This window comes from Enoplosus armatus, chromosome 3 (assembly GCF_043641665.1).
Source record: "Enoplosus armatus isolate fEnoArm2 chromosome 3, fEnoArm2.hap1, whole genome shotgun sequence".
Lineage (NCBI taxonomy): Eukaryota > Metazoa > Chordata > Actinopteri > Centrarchiformes > Enoplosidae > Enoplosus > Enoplosus armatus.
This window is the reverse complement of record NC_092182.1, coordinates 2638029-2655844: the sequence shown is the minus strand read 5'-3', so window position 1 is coordinate 2655844 and position 17816 is coordinate 2638029. Positions and strand designations below refer to the sequence as shown.

At 44.9% G+C, this 17816-nt stretch overlaps 1 protein-coding gene across 1 annotated transcript; it reads right to left on the bottom strand.

Annotated features, from left to right (window-relative positions):
* Window positions 1–901: 901 nt before the first annotated feature.
* Window positions 902–15826, bottom strand: atxn7l2a (ataxin 7-like 2a). Its single transcript, XM_070903030.1, has 10 exons — window positions 15697–15826; window positions 14570–14638; window positions 13312–13651; window positions 12045–12301; window positions 10899–10981; window positions 7750–7961; window positions 5986–6166; window positions 4545–4666; window positions 1746–2742; window positions 902–1277 (listed from the first exon to the last, which is right to left on the bottom strand). The coding sequence occupies exons 1-10, from the start codon at window positions 15824–15826 to the stop codon at window positions 1260–1262; spliced, it is 2409 nt and encodes an 802-aa protein (XP_070759131.1). The 3' UTR covers window positions 902–1259.
* Between the last annotated feature and the right edge of the window lie 1990 nt (window positions 15827–17816).

Sequence of the window (17816 nt, the reverse complement as noted above, 5' to 3'; positions counted from 1 at the left end):
GCGGAGGAAAACGGCCGACAGGCTTTACTTTAAGAGCGTACCGCTCATGTATTATTATTAATGAAAATAATTAAGGTATCGTCATCATTAGAGGCACAAATTAGGGGACCGTGTCAACAAGAGGTGGAATAAAACTGGTGCGTTCAAGTACAAATTGAATGTATTCTCTATTACATTCCGTCAACATTGTTCGAATACATTAAAGGGCATCGTAAAAAAATAAAAATTACTAAGGTATGATCCCCGGTCTGTTTTGAATTTTTATCACAGGCTGTACGTGATCTCTATGGTTACCATGTATGGCTTGAACTTATTAATCAGTTATTTCTGTAATAAATTAATTTTAACCCTGTCAAAGCTGCAATACTCAGAAATGAAGGTTTGATTTTTAAGATGTCAAATTGTTTTTTTTCCTCTCTTTCTAAAATAATTACTGTTATCAGGTGCACAATGCAAGTCATCACATCGAACAAAGAGGGAACCAGGCCCCGCAGACACCACAGACCACAATGAAAACCAACTAGCATGTCTTTGAGGGTTAGAGTTTAAAAAGTTTTAAACAGAACTTCACCAGAAGAAGGTTCATTTACAAAATATCTGAATTTAGCTGTGGAACCACAGCAGTAACAAATATTTACTTTTTCCAAAAGATATCAAATATAATATATCGGTCTGAATTTTGAGGAAATCTGAAAGAAACTCACTCACTGTGAGCATCATATAGATTCAATGAAGTGTTGAAACAAGAGGATACAGAACATTACTGGGATACTGTCAGACACTGTGGAGGGTGTTCTAAATGTGAAGAAACTGGGAATGTGGGAAAGAGAAAAAAAAAAATCAAGAGCTTAAATATAAACACGTATAAGCTTAAAAAACAAAATAAGTCACAGAAACCAAGTGTAAAGGACATTTTTAATCCATTTTTATAAACCAACATATTTAATTTAGCAGCATAACCGGATGGTCTTGAGGTATATCTAGATCCATACTCTGAATTTCATCCCGCCCTCCCGCTCCCAGTTCTCCCTCAGACATTCATCCAGACAACAGATTCACACACTGCACTAGGTCTGCACATACAAACAACCTGACACACTCATACTAGAGCATCTGCTCGATAGACAAAAGCCAGGCAGGCAGACAGACGGACACACACACGCACGCACACGCACACACGCACACACTTGAGTCCTGTTGCCTCAGTCTTGGACTGAGCAGAGCTGGCTCCCTCATAGTGGCTTGTAAGGCAGGCACACTTAATGGTGCAGTTTTGGCTGTGGGACAAAAGAGATTTGAAATCGTTACTTTCAGTTTGACAACTGGTCTGTATATTCCCTTCAGAGCTGTGCGAAATGGGGGGTAAATTAAAAACAAACTGACATACAGTCGGAGGTCGAGAGCAGAACTAGCGCTGGCTTAACTTTAGCCCGACAACCCACAGACCACCAGTTGATGTATTCAGTGGCTGATTTGCACGTTGATTCTGAGTTTTTGTTTTAAGACATTGTGTAAATCGGTTACAACAGGTATCTGTTTTTACAGAAATATAATACAGAAAATCTGTGTTTGGTGTCTAAAGCTCGTCGTTTTGCAAAGGTGGCTCTGAGACGTCTGTGGCGTGCCCCCACTCAGTGTTGGGACACTGACCTCGGGGAGAAAAGCAGCCTATTTAACTACTAAATCATTTTTCCCGTCGCCCAGTGTGCTGCTCGGCTCCGTGCTTTTCTCTCCTCCAAACTCACCTTCTGTGTGCCCAGTTTCTTCTCGACGCCCCCGGCCAGCCCCCCACCTTTACTGTCCTTCCAGGGGTAGAAGTTGGAGCGCGGGGAGGAGGAGGTGGCAGAGCTGGAAGAGGAGGAGGGCAGGCGGTGTGCTGAGGGCTTGGAGGAGGGCGAGTGCTCCTCCATGCCGCCACCCTTGCGTTTTTTCACCAGGCCCTGGTGCTCAAAGCCCCTCCCGCTGCCCTGCCCGTGCAGTCCTGAGTCCCCCACACCACCCCAGCTGTGGGAGTTATTGGTGGCAGAGGAGGGGTCCGGGGGTGATGAATGGCCCAGGGGTGTGTGTGTCCGTCTGTAGGTCCAGACTGCCTTGGCGGCTGGCGAGTGGGACTCTGAGGGGGAGGGGTGGGGGCGGGGTTTGCTGCTGGGGGAAAGCGTGCCATTGGTCTGTCCATGTGGGAGAGGCAAGGGGATGGGGGGTTTAGAAGAGGAAGATGAGGAGGAGGAGGAGGAGGACAAGGCAGCGGAAGGTGGGCGGCCACGGTCCTGGAGGATGATGCAGTTCCTGTCGGGGCCTGAGTGCTCCCCTTCCTGTGACGGGGCTTTGCGCTTGCGGAGGGCGGCGGCGGCGGCGGCCTCCTCTCGCAGCTTCAGCATCTGCTTGCTGGGCCGCCCCACGGGGTTCTTGGGCCGCCCGGCACCCACCTGACGCATGGTCACGGGCTTACACGGAGACACCAGGTGGCCACCACCAGTGCTGCTGCCACTGCCCCCGGAGTTCTCTGATTGTATGGCTGTCGGGGGTCTCCCTGGACCACGACTGGAAGAGGAGGAGGAGGAGGACGAGGAGGAGGAGGAGGATGCCGTTTTGAGGGAGGAGCTGATATGACTTCCTGTGCGTACCTTAGAATGTAATGAAGAGGAGGAGGAGGCGGCGGCGGCTATGGATGAGGGAGACGAGGACCTGATGGCCTTGGCTGAGGGAGACGGAGATTGAAGGTCTGTGGCTTGAGGTATTTTCCTGGATTTAGAGAAAATAAATCCATCAATCAATAGATCAGAACAAAACTGCAACAAGTATTTGACCTGAATGACATTCATGCAGTTCTAACGTTTATTCACAGACGAGTTTGTGCAAGACACGTTTCCTAAATTGTGCTTCTGGAATCCAGTGTTTTATGCCACAATGGAGCATCTGACAAATGTCACGCCAACACTCTTATAAAAGGGTTACAAGAATTTACAGTTACTCTGGCATTAGCTACCGACTGAACTGTGTCCATAGCAACAAGTATAGCATGAAGTGCGCGGTCTTGTTCAATTATTTCATGAATTAAATCTCATATGTTTATACTTATTAACATATGAGATTTATACTATAAAATACCACAGTACACATTAAACCTAATTTCTGTCGACTCTTAACTACTTTTCTGAAATCCCTGCTATTTTAAGCTGCAAGTAACACATCAACAGGACTTCTGCTTGGTGCTATGCTCCCAGTTGATTCTCACTGGTTGGTCACAGTTGGTGATTTAAACACTGCTTCTCTTTTTTTTTTTTGTACCCGGCTGAAGTGAAGAACGCCGTGAGACAAAGCGGAACGGCAAACTTCACCTTTGCGTCGTCCATTATGTTCATGCGTCGCAACACCTTCTTGTGCATTATTGCTTACTGCAAATTCTTGCGCGACTGTTTGCATTCAAACCTCATTTGGTGCTGATGCACCAACCCTCGTCATCATGGACATCAAGGGTGGCAGGATATGGTTTTTCTCTGACCCATCTACACAAAATTTATCTGTCTCTACTGTGGCTGGGGTGGGGAGGGCATTCAGTTTGTACTCATTCTGGTCATCATGTTCTTTTGTTTGATTTAAAAAACAATGAAGTTCAAATAAGGGCTGCAAGTCCTACACTGTTCACTCAATATGTAGGATCATCCTAATACAATTAAGATACAGGAGACCAATCTTGCCTGAAAAATATAGTAGAAAAAAAAAAATCTGATTACTGACCAGCTACACTGAAGCGCAGATTTGCTAGTAACTAGGTAACTGCAGGGCTCTTTTCTTCTTATGTACATGTAAACACAGTCAATGTCAGCTGATATTCTGGGAAAATCAAGTCTCCATCTTCGCTGCCAACTGCACAGACTCTCCACCGCTGCTATTCTGGGCAGCAGAAAGCGCCATCTGCTTCACCCGTTAGTGACTAAGCGGCGGGTTACGCTGAAGTTTATCTGGTGTTTACCAATGCGCAGGATATCTGATGCAACTAGCCCTCGTCCATTTTACAGTGGGAGAGAGTCTACAAAAGAAACCGAAATTGGACGGAGAGTGGGGAGAGAGCGGCACACCTGATCCCGTGCAATCTGGCGATTATCATTCCACATTCAAAAACACACACAAAAAAAAAAAAAACAATGCATCACCTGTGGATTGGCAAATTTCAGCTGTGGTGATCAGGGCCAATTCAGCCAATTTGCATTAGCGGGCTGAACATTTGTAGTGTAGGCATGTCACCCATCTGACACCGACAGCTCATTTTTATCAGAGAGATTAGAGCCGGTGTTGGTACAACCATCAGCACCATCTGATGAGCCTTATTTTCAGTGACCCGCTATGAAAAATAGAAATCAAGGCAAACCTTTTACTATAATATAAAATAAAAATACAAATGCCAGTGAGAAAAAGTGACCAGTTAACTTTTTCCTTGGAAAAAAAAATCTGAAAGGATTACCACCATAAAAGCAGAGTAAACCCAAAAAAAAAAAAAAAAAAAAAAAAAAGGCCAGGCAGGAATGTGAGCTCAGGTTTCTTACTTCCAAAGATGGGCGCTGATGTGCTGCTCCAGCATGCTGCTGAGGGCCGACCTCAGGTGATGAAGTCTCCTGTCAAACGTGTAGATGCCGTGGCCCATCGCATGGCTGCCGAATGAACACACCTGGAGAAAGGAGACTTGTTGTAAGTGTCTCCTCTTTGTTATCTGTACCAGTGGTGGTCTGTGGGGGCTTAGAAAGAACTCCCTTCTGTGTTTTGATGCATTTCTGGGTGAAACAGGATCAAAACCGTGACAACCTCTGCGGGGAACAGCACGATTACCCTCCATGTACGTATATCAAGGTCATAAAACAATACTAAATCAGGAAGACCGAGATAAATCCCTGATATATCCCTGTCAGTAGTAGTCAGTCGCTTTACTTCCTCCCTTTTTTTTTTTTTTCCTGCTAAGAGCACGAAGGAGAGGTTTAGCTGGAGCAGGAACAGCGGTGCGACGGTCCACTGAGCAGCATAGCTTGCACAAACACGAGTTGCCATGATCAGCCCTCGCAAGGAAAAAAGTTACCTGTGATCTCATCACAGGAGACAATGTCTTCAGTGTGCAACGGAACGCTCAGAAGCCAGAGGCTTTTTTGAAACAAAAGTGCTGCAGTCGGGTGACACAAAACTGGTTTGGAGAAAACAGCACACGCGAAAATGGCATGACAGTGGAACTAGTATGCTTTGCTAGTGTCAGTATGTAAAAACGTGTGAAAATGTATATTTTGGATATGGGTAATGATGAAATACGGCTATAGTAGCTCAGAGTTCACAGTTAAGACCAGGGCTCCACGCTGACTTTTTTTTTTTCTTCCAAGGAGTACAACATGTGCAACATTTAGGAGCACAGTGAAAAATACATGATACGCCAGCACCACCTACACAACCCACGCTGCCCTTTGTGTAAACAAGATTACTGAACTATATTTATAACAATAAATCTAATAAAAGAGATGTATAATAGAACAAAGGGAACGTGTTGCTCTTAGGAGGAGGCTGGCTAGAAGGAGCACATACATCTGTCCACTGCAGGCGCGCTATCCACAACCTGGATGAGTACCTAGTATAATATTATAACATTAATAAAAAGTATAATGTTAGTATATTCATTATAATTCCATAAAATAGTATTAGTAGTCTCTAATTTGATACTGCTAACTACTATAATCATAACCACTCATGCATAACAATGAGCTTAACAAACATTCATCAAAGTTTACAGCGGCATGTCAACCCTTTTAATGTCCCGCCCCATTCTAGGCTGTGATTGGTTGTTTCACAAAAAGGGCCCCATTTGATTTAAAGGCTTTCCGCCCCCCATAGGGGTCAGAAAATGCTTAATGCAGCTTTAAAAAAATAACAACCCAAAATGCAAACTAGTGTCTGTGCAAGGAGGACAAGAGACAGATTTGGCCTTTTCCCATCCAAAGACGAACTGCTCACCGCTAGTGGTCTGGGAGGTGCAGCAGAGGATGGGAACTCAACGGGCTCCTCGGGTCCTTCCGCCTCACTCTCATCACTGGAGATTCGACCGTGGACGAGAGGCGATGGGACTTTGAGACTTCCCTCATCCTGCCGCTGCTTCTCCTCCTCTGGGGTGCTCTCTGACACAGCTGTAGGCCGACTGTAAAAAAAACAACCCAAAAAAACAAATTCAAGTTGTTGCTTTTGAATATATTATATATAATCATAATATCCAATAACGAACTGATGCTCACTGTCTCTAACCCTAACCCTCATTGTCTCTGTCTATTTAGAGCCTCTACAGTACATTAACTTGTCGAGTTTTATACCATTCCCTTATACCAGTCCTTCCTTCATTAAGTTATGTTATAACTGTCACGTTTTTGTTGAAACTGTGTTGATTCGACTGTATAATTTTGGAAGCTGTTAAACTGCTTTGCATTACACAGGGAGCCGCTTCTGTTTATTTAGGCTACCGTCATTGATATTATATTTGGGGTGGATAAAGTAATTTAAAAAAACACCCGTCGCTATAATACAACACAATTTAGGATCTTTATTTAGATAACAGAAGAGAAGTTAACGGAGCTGCAGACTGCAGTCTGTGAATGCTGTCACCTGCAGTTTAACCAGTCAATCAGTTGGGGGGGGGGTTACTCTTGTTACTGTACCTGTCAATTAGTAAACAGTAGTAAACAGTACAAAAAAAATCCTCAACAATGCAATACAATTAAGGATGACGTCATCATGGGTTAATGTTAGCATTATTGTACCTCGGCTACAGCTGAACGATATGCAAAAAAACAAGAAAATCTTATTGCGATATGACGATTTTAGTGGTAAGGGTCATTTTTTCAGAAAAAAATGAAAATGATGATGTGATTTTTTTTCCCCCTGGGGTCTGTACCAAACAAGCATGTTCCCTTACATCTGGATAATACGGACACATTCGACCTTTAAGAGAGAAACCGAAGCTGTTGCACTTGGCCGTATTGCGATTCGTTAACATTTTGATTAATTGTTCAGCCCTGACCTCGGCCTTAATGAATCCAGACACCCACGATGTTGCGTTGACAACAGGTGTGTGCCGGGTCTGCTAAAATGCTCAGGGTGGAGGTCATTTAACCATTCAGCTCAACACTTCTTAAAACGTGAGGGAGCAAATTGCGGAGGACCCGGAGGTGCACAAGGCTCACAGAATGCCGTTCAGACAAACTCACAGATTATCACTCACACGTTCCGTCAGCAGAGAGCATCAATGCTGCCTAGCAAATAGCGTCAGATGTGCGCGCGCTACGTGGTGTGTAACCAGTAAGTGGGCAGTCTCTCCTTTGCTTTAATATGAGCTTTTATAATGGAGTTTATATTGTTTATACAGCTCCATGTTTCCTGCTTTGGGGATGGTTTATTCTACTGTTGATTCTGTCAGAAGTGTCACGCCATTTAATTTATGGGGCTTAATAATCCTTGTTTGTCATTTATAATTGATAATCAGTTGTATGCACAGGCAAGTGCTTCTATAGAAATGGAATTTATGGTTAGTTGGGACATAAGGGCTCACGTGGTTGTTCTGCTAGCATATTCGCTGACATTTAAGGCTATTTATTTTGCAGCCTAAAGGCGTTCTTTAATTCAACAGTTATTTTATCTAAAACTAAATTCATTTGAATATGAATGTTTATAATGTCTAGAAATGCCCTAGCTGCCACCATGCAGACTCAGGCTTCAGTAAAGCTCACTGACCTGAAAGCAGGGAGGCTGGCCAGAGGTCGCCTGCAGTGTGGAGCCCCAGCCTGCTCCCTGGGGGCCTCCGGGCTGGGGGACCGTCCAGTGGAGGAGCCTCCCTCCAGGGAGAGGGCCCCTTTCTCGCGTACCTTGGTCTTGAGCTCTGCCACCAGCTGGTCAAAGTTCTTGCTGCGGCCCATCACCTTCCTCCGCTGGTGGATGGAGTGGATCTGAGGACCAGGACACGGAACACAGTTAGTCACCATTTCATTATGATGGACGTTGCTTATTGGACCAAACCGGATAATCAAAACTTTGGGGCTGATATTGCTCCAAAGCTGTCCTCTGCTGGTAAAGGAGGTGTATAATGCAGGGAATAGGCAAGCTGAAAAAGTTGAACCATCATGAAAAGTAACCTCTCGCTGTATGAAGGCACCTTTAAGTCAAAAAGGGGGACGTGTTGGGGTTAGGGTGAGAGAGGGCTGGGTGTTATTAAGGCTAAGCTAAGAGCAAGGGTTGTTGTGGTGGATCCATAAGAATGCACGAGAGGAACCTGATTCTAACTGGGTAGCACACCACCGAGACCCCATCGACGGTTTAATTCCAGTGTTTCCGGGCAGCAGCAGCGGGATAGTAGGGATGCAAAGCGAGCCCTCTTAAGTCAATTTCTCCCAGTTTGACACTTATCCCAGTATGCTGCATTGGAGTAAACACACACATTGTCGAGGTCTTATATTTTGGTCTTGATGCTTTTATGTTTTTCTTTTATAACCCGGGTCCTGGAGAAACTATATTTAATTGTAGCTGTAGCCAGAGCAAAACAACAACAACAACAACAACAACAACAACACAGGAGCAGAAATTACTGAATGACTTTACAGTTGATCCTGTGTCTTGAGCTGGATCTCTAAATAAGCGTTCAAACGACGACGCAAACGACACGCCCGTGTCTCCAAGTTGCCTATTTTCCAAAAAACACAAAAAGCATTCAATTTACATTGAAATCAAATAGACAAAAGAAGTAAATTAAAAGGGAACATTCAATTTCCTGTCGGAGGCAAGTGTCTCTCGTCTTTTACGGCGTAATTTATTCTATTAAATAGGAACATTCAAGGGGCTTTATCAAGTAGCACTGTTGCTGTTATCAGTCCAATGCTACTTACTTATTGCGTATAAATAACACATTTCTAATTTGAAATCGTGAATAGTGAATGAATAGTTCAAATGACGACGTAACGTATTTCCTCCCTAGTAGCAGGTGGAGGAGTCTGTTTGCCTACAGATGCAGGTATAAGGTACAGGCGGCTTCCCTGCTCGTCTTTCCCTGTCACTCCTGTCATTTCCTGTTAATCAGGTCATCGTGTCTCTACACGGCTGGATGTGGCCTCTCGCACTCACTTCCTCCTTCACACACACACACACACACAACCATATATGGCCTCTTCCTGTGCTGGGAGGCATTTTCACCGCTTAGTATCAGTGCTGATCGGTAACAAGGAGCAGTGGCTGCAGCTTCATTCATTTGAACGTTGCTATCACTCTCTTCAATGGTGATTTCATTTCCTTCAGTGTGTTCCGGATCCTATCGCGTCTTGTGATTTGATACATTTCAGTGGGCTCGTTTAAAAAGATATCCAACAATGGGATCACACAGCTTTATGTGCAAAAAATGAACTTTTGAAACACTGATGAAATGTAGAGCGCATAATAAATCCAACCTGTGCAAACACCTTTACACAGAACAAAGCATTTACGGTGGAATGCTAGATTTTAACCAATTCTTCGACAAGCAATTCTCACAGTGCATTAAACAGGGTTTTCCAAAGGCTGCAGAACGTGTGTGTGGCATGAGCGGTATGCACAGTTTGTGCGTGCACCTTTAGAGTCCCTAAGTGACTAAAAGATCACGATTTGAGAGATGAAAGTGTCCATAGGGATTTAAATTTTATACCAAGATGGAACAAAAAGTTGAAAAACAAAGGTTGCGACAAAGTGTTTCTTTCTAGCGCTGGTTATTGTTTGAAATGTATCGCCATGGCTTTACTAAAACTCTGGATTGGTTAAACGGATGAAACAGGACGCTTAAACGCTCGGTATAAGCACATCAGAGCGGTCGCTGATAAAAATAAAAAAAAAGGCACCACCGTTTTTTTTCCTCTCAACAATGGTGGCGGCCAATGTAACAAAAGGCGGCTCGCCTAACTAACCATACAGAGACATAGAAACACAAGAGGAAGGTGATGCTCATCATCGAAAACTCAACTTGTTCCATCATCGCATTACTCAAAAAGCTCCTATTTTTGGCCAGACCAAGAGTGGGTTTGATTAGGAAGTAAATTGTTGGCATAAGAGTTTTTTGGGGGAATCAGTGCACACATGCCAATAACATTTTAAAAAATTAAAAAAGGGGAAAACTTAATTCAGTGAAAACAATGAGGGCTCACTGAACACTGGCTTGAATGAGTATGAAAATGATACAGACACCTATGGGAGATTTTGTGTTAAACAGAACTCTCTACCACCGCCACCACCATCAAAACACTAAATGAGGGAATATTTTTGGGAAAATAAAATCCTACAGGAATGCACATCACGACTGGTAAATCCTCAGTGCAACCCTAGAGGAAATATTGACAGTCCTTGAGATCTAACAGGGAACAATAAAAATACATTAAATGGAAATAAAAGAGGCACTCCTTGTTGATTTAAATGACAGAAGAAAAAAAAAATCACTACTTCCTCCGTCCTCACAGTCCACCCAAAATCTAACTCTCAAGAAAACTGACACTGAAAAATCAATTCCAGATTACTTATCTCTGCCATGGACATATTTCTATTTGCTGTCAACTATCTGATAAAGACACAATAACAAACATATTATCTGACTTGTTGGCTGTTGATGTCTGAGCAATGAAGGGACCACAAACTCACAACCTACTTTCCTGTTCTGATGTGTACTAATTGGGTCAAAAGCAAAAGGGAAGAGAGGACCGGATGTTGAAATTAAGCCTCTCAACCTTTTACTGCACTACACAGAACAAATAGAGAGAGGGAAAAAATGAAAACAAGAAGAAAAAAAAAGAGAGAAATGAGACAGAAAATTTGAGAGTCTGAGGCACAAGAAGTAGGGCATGAGTCTGGTGAAGCAGAGTGTGTTTGGAGCTTACATTGCATGTCAGGAGGCGAGTGCAGACCTTCTTCCTGTCGGGGTCAAGGACGCCGCAGTGCTTGTCCAAGTCACACTCCCTCTCTGAGGACACACAAGAGAGCATCTCAGCTGCAGCATCACACAGGCAACGCAAAATCAAGAACACCTCTGTACAACATCTCTGTACCCCCTACACGGTGCTGACAATAATGCCAGCAAACATTTCGCCAGAATGATTCCGGGCCGCTAGACACGCCGCCATGTTTTTCAGCTGTCCGCCCGGCTGAAGGCACACATCTATCTTAATCAATACAGCCATCTACACAGGCTGCGTAACGGCTTGTGTTTCAGTCGCACCTTAAACCCAAACGCCTTCAGGTTCAAGTCCATCTTCTTCTCTTTTACGCGCGCAATTACAATGATTGTATGTTGGGCTCTGAATGCTGCCAAATCGTGGGTGACTATGCAGCCATGCTGTCTCCGAACACATCCTATATAGACACTGACGGAAAGCTGAAGCTGCTGCTCTTCTGACGTGCTTCCCCTACACAGCCTGCGTAGATACAGTGCAAGTCTGTTCAGAATGACATTGGCATTTCTAGACCATTTTGTTGGTACAGCCGGGACGCAGAGGGCTCTGGCAGATTGGGAAAAAGACACTGCAGGGTCAGTTCAACCCGACTCAACTTCTGTGCCAATCAAATACATGCACGTGCCCATTCCTGTTAAATGTGAACTGCGTAATTCTACTGGTTACTGTTGAGATTGTGCGGCGGTTTGGCGTCTGATGGGCCTTCAAGCTCAGAGGCTGAACATTCCAATTTGCCTTCCCTGGGTGGCATTTCATTGTTACAACTCTACAACATGCCCCACCAATGCAGCTCCAACGCTGTTCTTGGTCTGAACATTAGATCGAGGTAAACAAAACTTGTCATGTGCTGTGGATCTGAGCTGAAACTGCTGAAACCAGTAGACTTCCAGGTATACTTTAGCATGCTGGTGAGGACACTACATCAGAGGAACTTCCTCTTAAAAAGACTTTCAGCCTATATCTAAGCGATAGGACCATGATTATTTAGCAAGTAACATGATCACTAAAACAGACTACATGATGTATCCATCCCTCAAACGCTTACTCTTTCCATAGTACCCAAATTATACTCACTGGAGGCCACTTTGTTGTAGGGTCTGGGGATCCGGTGGCCTTGAACTGCAGAGGGCAGAGGGGAGTCCTTCCTCTGGCTCTGGGCGGGGGGCCTGTCACTGGGTGAAGGCCTGCCAGGCGGGGTGCCTCCGTGTGGCCAGGGCGGATCTCTGAGTGATGGAGGTGGAGAGTTCATTGGAGGCTCCAGAGGCGGCGGCTGCTTGAATACTAATGACTCTGTGTGGCTGCTGTGGGAGGACTTCTCCAGCGGGGAATGTCTAGGGGTTGGAGGAGGTACAGCAAGTGCAAAGTTAACTTTTTGGCTTAACTTTTAACAACACTGGCAAAAATTAACATTAAAAAAATCTACGTTTTAAAACAAAAGTTATTCTCGTTAAGCGGCCGCACATTATATTTTCTTTTTGTCTTTTTCGTCAACACACTTGATTTTTATGGCGGTTGGCAAACAACGTTATGGTGCATTACCGCCACACACAGGAAAGCAGTGTGGATCGGGAAGTGTGGATGCGCAGAACACCGGACCGGCACGGAACCCTGAATGGAAGCCTGTGCACGTTCATGAGACTGCTGTGGTCTCGCTTAAAGCTGCAAAAATCCTGTCTGTTTAGAGTCATTGTTTGGCTTTAATCCGATTGGCTGAGGGTCAGACAACTGAAATGGGAAGCAGTACAATTTGCCTCCCAAATTTGGCTGCTTGATATTTCCATTTTGATATTGCGATTCTTGGCCGGGGCAGTAAGTTCATGGCGTCTCCGCAGGTTGCCTGGCAACCTCATGGCGATGACAAGATGTCAGGAAGTTACTGCTCCCGGTCAAGACAGAAAAGAAAGTATCAATACTGTGTTCATCAATGAGCTTTAGAGATGCTTGTGTGCAGATTTTGTTACCTTTGGACCGAGGCAGGTTAGCATTTTCCCCCCGGTTTCCAGTCTTTATGTTAAACTAAGCTAACTGGCTAATGGCTGTAGCCCTATATTTACCAGACAAACGTGAGTAGTATTGATCTTCTCATCTAACTCGTGGCAAGAAAGCGAATAAGCGTCTTACCCAAAATGTTCTTCCATTAATTCAACCAAGCCCTGCACACAAATGTAACTAAAGGCTTTTTAAATGTAAGAAAACTGGAAGTATCGCATTAGTGCATCAAAACAAACACATACACGCCATTCTTTAAAGCTTTTTTTCTACTTTCTTGTGAAGTTCTATTCTGCGAGCCCCTGAGCTCTGGTTGGAGCATTCTCCCCAACTTGCCCCACTCGGTTCTTACCGTACTCCATCCTTGGAGTTCTTGGAGTGTCTGTACTGGGGTGGGGTGGAAGGTGAAGGCGGGGCTGCCCTAAGCTGGCCGACCCCCTGGCCGCGACCCTCCCAGGATGAAGCAGAAGCGGAGTTGTTCCCATGGGAGGGAGAGTGGCCGTGGTGGGGCCTCTGCTGGGGCTGGGGCGCAGGGGTGGGAGAGCGCAGTCTGGCGTACAGCTTGGCCAGAGGGCCGTGTCTCCGCTCGCAGTGCTTCTCGAATGCCTGCGGCTTCACTACTTGGCCGCAGTGGCTGCACACCACCAGGTAGAAGTCATCATGGCCAGGGTAGAGGCCAAAGATGGACATGTCTGGGGGGAGGGGGGAGAGGAGGTATGATGAGGAGAGGAAATACAATGGACACGCACATATCAGGCTGCAGGAGAGGCAACATGGCAATGTCACTTTGTGGAGCAGGGAGGGATGATGCTGAATTATGGAAAGATTGTAGATCTTCTCACTTAAAAAGTACTGTCAGACCTGGACAACAGAGGCAAAAAATCAGTTTTTAGTTGGTTAATGCCATTTGGTAACTCCAGCCCCAACACCCCTGAACAGAATAAGCAGGTATAGGTCATGGATGGGATGGATGGATATTTATCTGGCAACGTTTGGATTTCTGTAAAGCATGAACTGAAGTACATCCCTCAGGGAACGAAGTGAGGAGAAAGCAGAAAGAAAACTTGAATTAAAAACTTCAAATCAAAGCAAACGTGTGGACCCCAGCTCATTCTTCTTGCTCGTCACCTTGTTTTGGCTATTACGTGACGTAGATGCAGCTTAAGTGTGAGAGGGTGAACATTTTTACACACACACACACACACACACACACACACACACACAGACATTAACTCCTTTTGATTTATCATGACATGCTTCGACACGCACGCACAAAAAAAAAAAGGGGGGAGCGTCTGTCGGACAGCTGCTGCTACAGACAGCCAGGTTAGGTGCCAGAAGGTGCCTAAGCACAACACAGCAGCCAGCTTTAATACTCGCTCTGGTCTCCGTGAACCAGTACCTCCATTTCCCCACTGTCTCCGGGCAGGGCTGGAGACCGAAGGAAAGCTAAGCCACAGTTCACTGAGGCTTTACGGGTTAATGCACATGCACACACAAGGAAGATTATCAGTGTACGCTTTCTTGTTTTCAGATGTCCCAAACAACAACGACAACAAAAACAACAACAGACTTTGCTATACCTCGTAGATGATATAGTGCAGACTTACCCTCCTTACTGAGTGACATGGCCTCTGCAGCCTTTTTGCCATTCTTGTTGCAGTCGTCCACATCAGGCCCTGGAAAGATCACACATTACATACATGTTCATTACGCCCCATGGGAGGTCAGATATTTTCCAAAGGTTGTGTGTCCGGCTCATCTGCAAGACAAAACCTAACCATACTCTACAAATTCTGCACATAAACAGGCCCTTAAGCTGTGTTATATAAAAAGGACTGATTTACAGGTCAACTGCTTCCCCACTGACTGCTGCTGGTCAATTTCCTTTTCCTAGTCATTTTTGTCAGAGTTTGCTTACAACAATAAGTAGCTAGAGGTATTGCGTGGTGGAAGAGGACTTTATTTGACAGTTATGGACAAAGTAGCACTTGGAGGGGTGCCAGACAATGAGTGAGCGCACACACTTAAAAGCTGGGAAGGGCAAGAGCACTTTTAGGGCAGAAGTCATACATATGAGATCTCCCTGTCGCATACAGCAATGTTAACATCAGTTGAATGGCAGCGGCGACACTGGCAATCCAAGGGGGAACATTCAAATTGAGCGAAAAGAACACAGAGTAACGTTAGCCAATATCAAAGGCTGGGCCAGCATTTACATGGTGGCAACAGCATCAGACTCCTCCTCCGTTCCCGGTGTCTACTCTCAATCCTCCTGCTGCTAGCACTAGCATGCTAACGCTACCTGCCTCGTCGTCAACGGGCTAGTCTGGCTTGCTTGCTAGCATGCTAGCTAGCCTAGCTTTCCACGGCAAGAAGTTGCTCGCCCAACCATCCACACTAGCCTCCTTCCGCTCTGATGCCACCGCTGCCCGGCTGGTTTCACTCAAATGAAACGCATCCATTGAAAGGTGGCAGCTTGTTTCATGGCTACAGCCGCAAATCACACACTATAATGGCTATATCTTCACAACCATCACTTGTTTTTTCTTGAAAACAGCGTATGCAGTGGGACCTGGGAGAGAGCAACATGTTACCCACCCAGCGCTAGGACCCGGCAGGGTCTTTGTTTGGGTAACATGGTTAGCTCTGTCCGCCGTTTCCACGAAAATAAACCCCAGTGCTTTGGTTAAATGGCTTCGTAGCTGCCAGTGTTTGCGTCAGTGTGCTTCCTTACCATCCGCCGCTGTCACACCGGCCCACTCGGCCCAGGCAGTCCAGCTTTGACCCACGAAATCATCGAGGCTAGGCACCCGCCGATCCAGAGCAGCCATTACTTTTACTGCGCGTTCACGCACCGCCATCATCACTGCGCGGCAAGCAACTTACGTCATATTTCGCGCTCTCGACAGGATAGGAACTTCCTGCGTGCGCGTTCTTGGGACACCCACTCACAAAGAAACAAGTCTGTAAATGATGTCACTTTTGTCTTTTCTAACCTCTTTAAGTACCTCAAAACTCTTCTTAAGTACAGTACTTGACTAAATGTACTTAATCACATTCAAAAATAATGTAAGGATATTAATCTGTTAGCCGGCCCCACTGTTGGGTCCCTATTGACCCTGAATACCACCTCCCATCTACTGTGCATTGTGTGTGTGTGTACCACATCAGTTCCAAGTTCCCATTAAATACAGTGCACTCCACAGACTAGACATTGTGGCTTTATTATATACCCAGAGACCCAGAAAACAACCAGCGCTCTTGTCCTGGAATCCTACCTGGCCCCAGGTTTTGCTGTGTCGTGTGTTCATTTTCGGTGATTAGATTAAACACAACTTTATTTAGCTGTATGCACCAATGTGAGCACACTGTAAAATAAAATAGTCAAGGTCCTAAGGTCCTAAAAAATTCAAAATCTGCAAATCAGCTGCATCCTCCTCAGAGGCCCTCTCTATTACTATAACAGCAGTGCAAGTGGACTATTTACGTCCAAACATTCCTGTGTAAACTTCTATCCTGGTTCAGACAGACTCTTTCTTAATAACCATTCCTGCACACAGCAGATGTGAGTCACCGGACTGATATATTTGCACGGGTAAATATATCAGTCCAGTGACTCACATCTGTGACTCATTGCCGTCAATCATCAGTGATACGATTGAGGAGTGGCACATGTGGTTCAGCCTACATTCATAAATGTGTATGTGCATTCTCTCCACCGGACAAACACCCTACTGTTCACCGGGAGAGTGAAGCGTGGCGGTCAGAAGTCACAGGTAGACACACGTGAACACACCTTCCGTAAATCCCTGTAAGTGGTTAAGCCTCACACAGCTTGCCAGGGCCGCAAACACTATTCACCGTGAAGGCGTGATGTAACTGTACATCACATGCGCACCGTGTGTGTGTCTGGGGGGTCTTGTCCCGATGGCACATAAATCATCATACTTTAAACTCAGGAAAAAGATGTGTGCAACATATACACACGTAGAAAATAGCATCATCCAACTTATATTAATACACAGATGGCACTGGATACAAGACACTTAATATACTCTAATTGGAAATTAATACCAGAGGACCCTTGTTGGAGATGTGAAGGGAGTGGTGCCTCTATTCTACATGTCCAGTACATAAAGCTTGCCCCCCCCCCCCCCCCAAACAATTCAGAGGGAAATATTGTACTTTTGACAATTATTTGACACATATAGTCATTAGTTTTGCGAGATTTTACATAAAAAGGCATATGATAAGATTATAAAATACATTGTTAAGATTAAACAAATGCTTCCCAACCATTTGGCCCCTTACAAAACACAGCATCTCTTTGGGGCCCTTATTTGTGTATCAAAACTCCTCTCATCTCGTGTCCCCTCTGGACAAAATGACCTCGTTTAAACCAGCTCCATCTTGAGCAGCTACAGCAGTAAAATACTGCTTACACATCGATTGACGCATCAGTATTAGCAATCAAATGATGTCATATGTAACATCAGCCGCGGGGGACATGTTACTGCAGAACCACTAATATTTTTGTTTGATACTTTAACTGCATTTTGCTGATAAGACCTCTGTACTCTTACTTAAGTAGGTATTGCATTGGTATTTCTATTAATGATCTTATTAGATCGTTGCCACCACATTTCTCATTGGCTCACTTTTCATTCCATATTCCCAATACTTTCATTGTTCTCCATTCAGCGTTGTTCCTGAATGGCTCTTCAAACACACACTCTCCTACAGCGCCGACAATTAGTAGTTGATTACAATATTAGTTGATCATCTCAAAGTAAAACAATGACAATGGTGAGTGAAACATTTGCAGGAATGGGCTTGAGCGTGAGGATGTACTTT

Excerpts from the sequence above, each read along its gene's own strand:
- atxn7l2a (XM_070903030.1), bottom strand. The coding sequence starts at position 15,826 with ATGATGGCGGTGCGTGAACGCGCAGTAAAAGTAATGGCTGCTCTGGAT. Across the intron at positions 14,639-15,696 it reads CGGTGTGACAGCGGCGGATG|GGCCTGATGTGGACGACTGC; the intron begins GTAAGGAAGCAC and ends TGATCTTTCCAG. Across the intron at positions 4,667-5,985 it reads CACCTCCCAGACCACTAGCG|GTGTGTTCATTCGGCAGCCA; the intron begins GTGAGCAGTTCG and ends TCCTTTCTCCAG.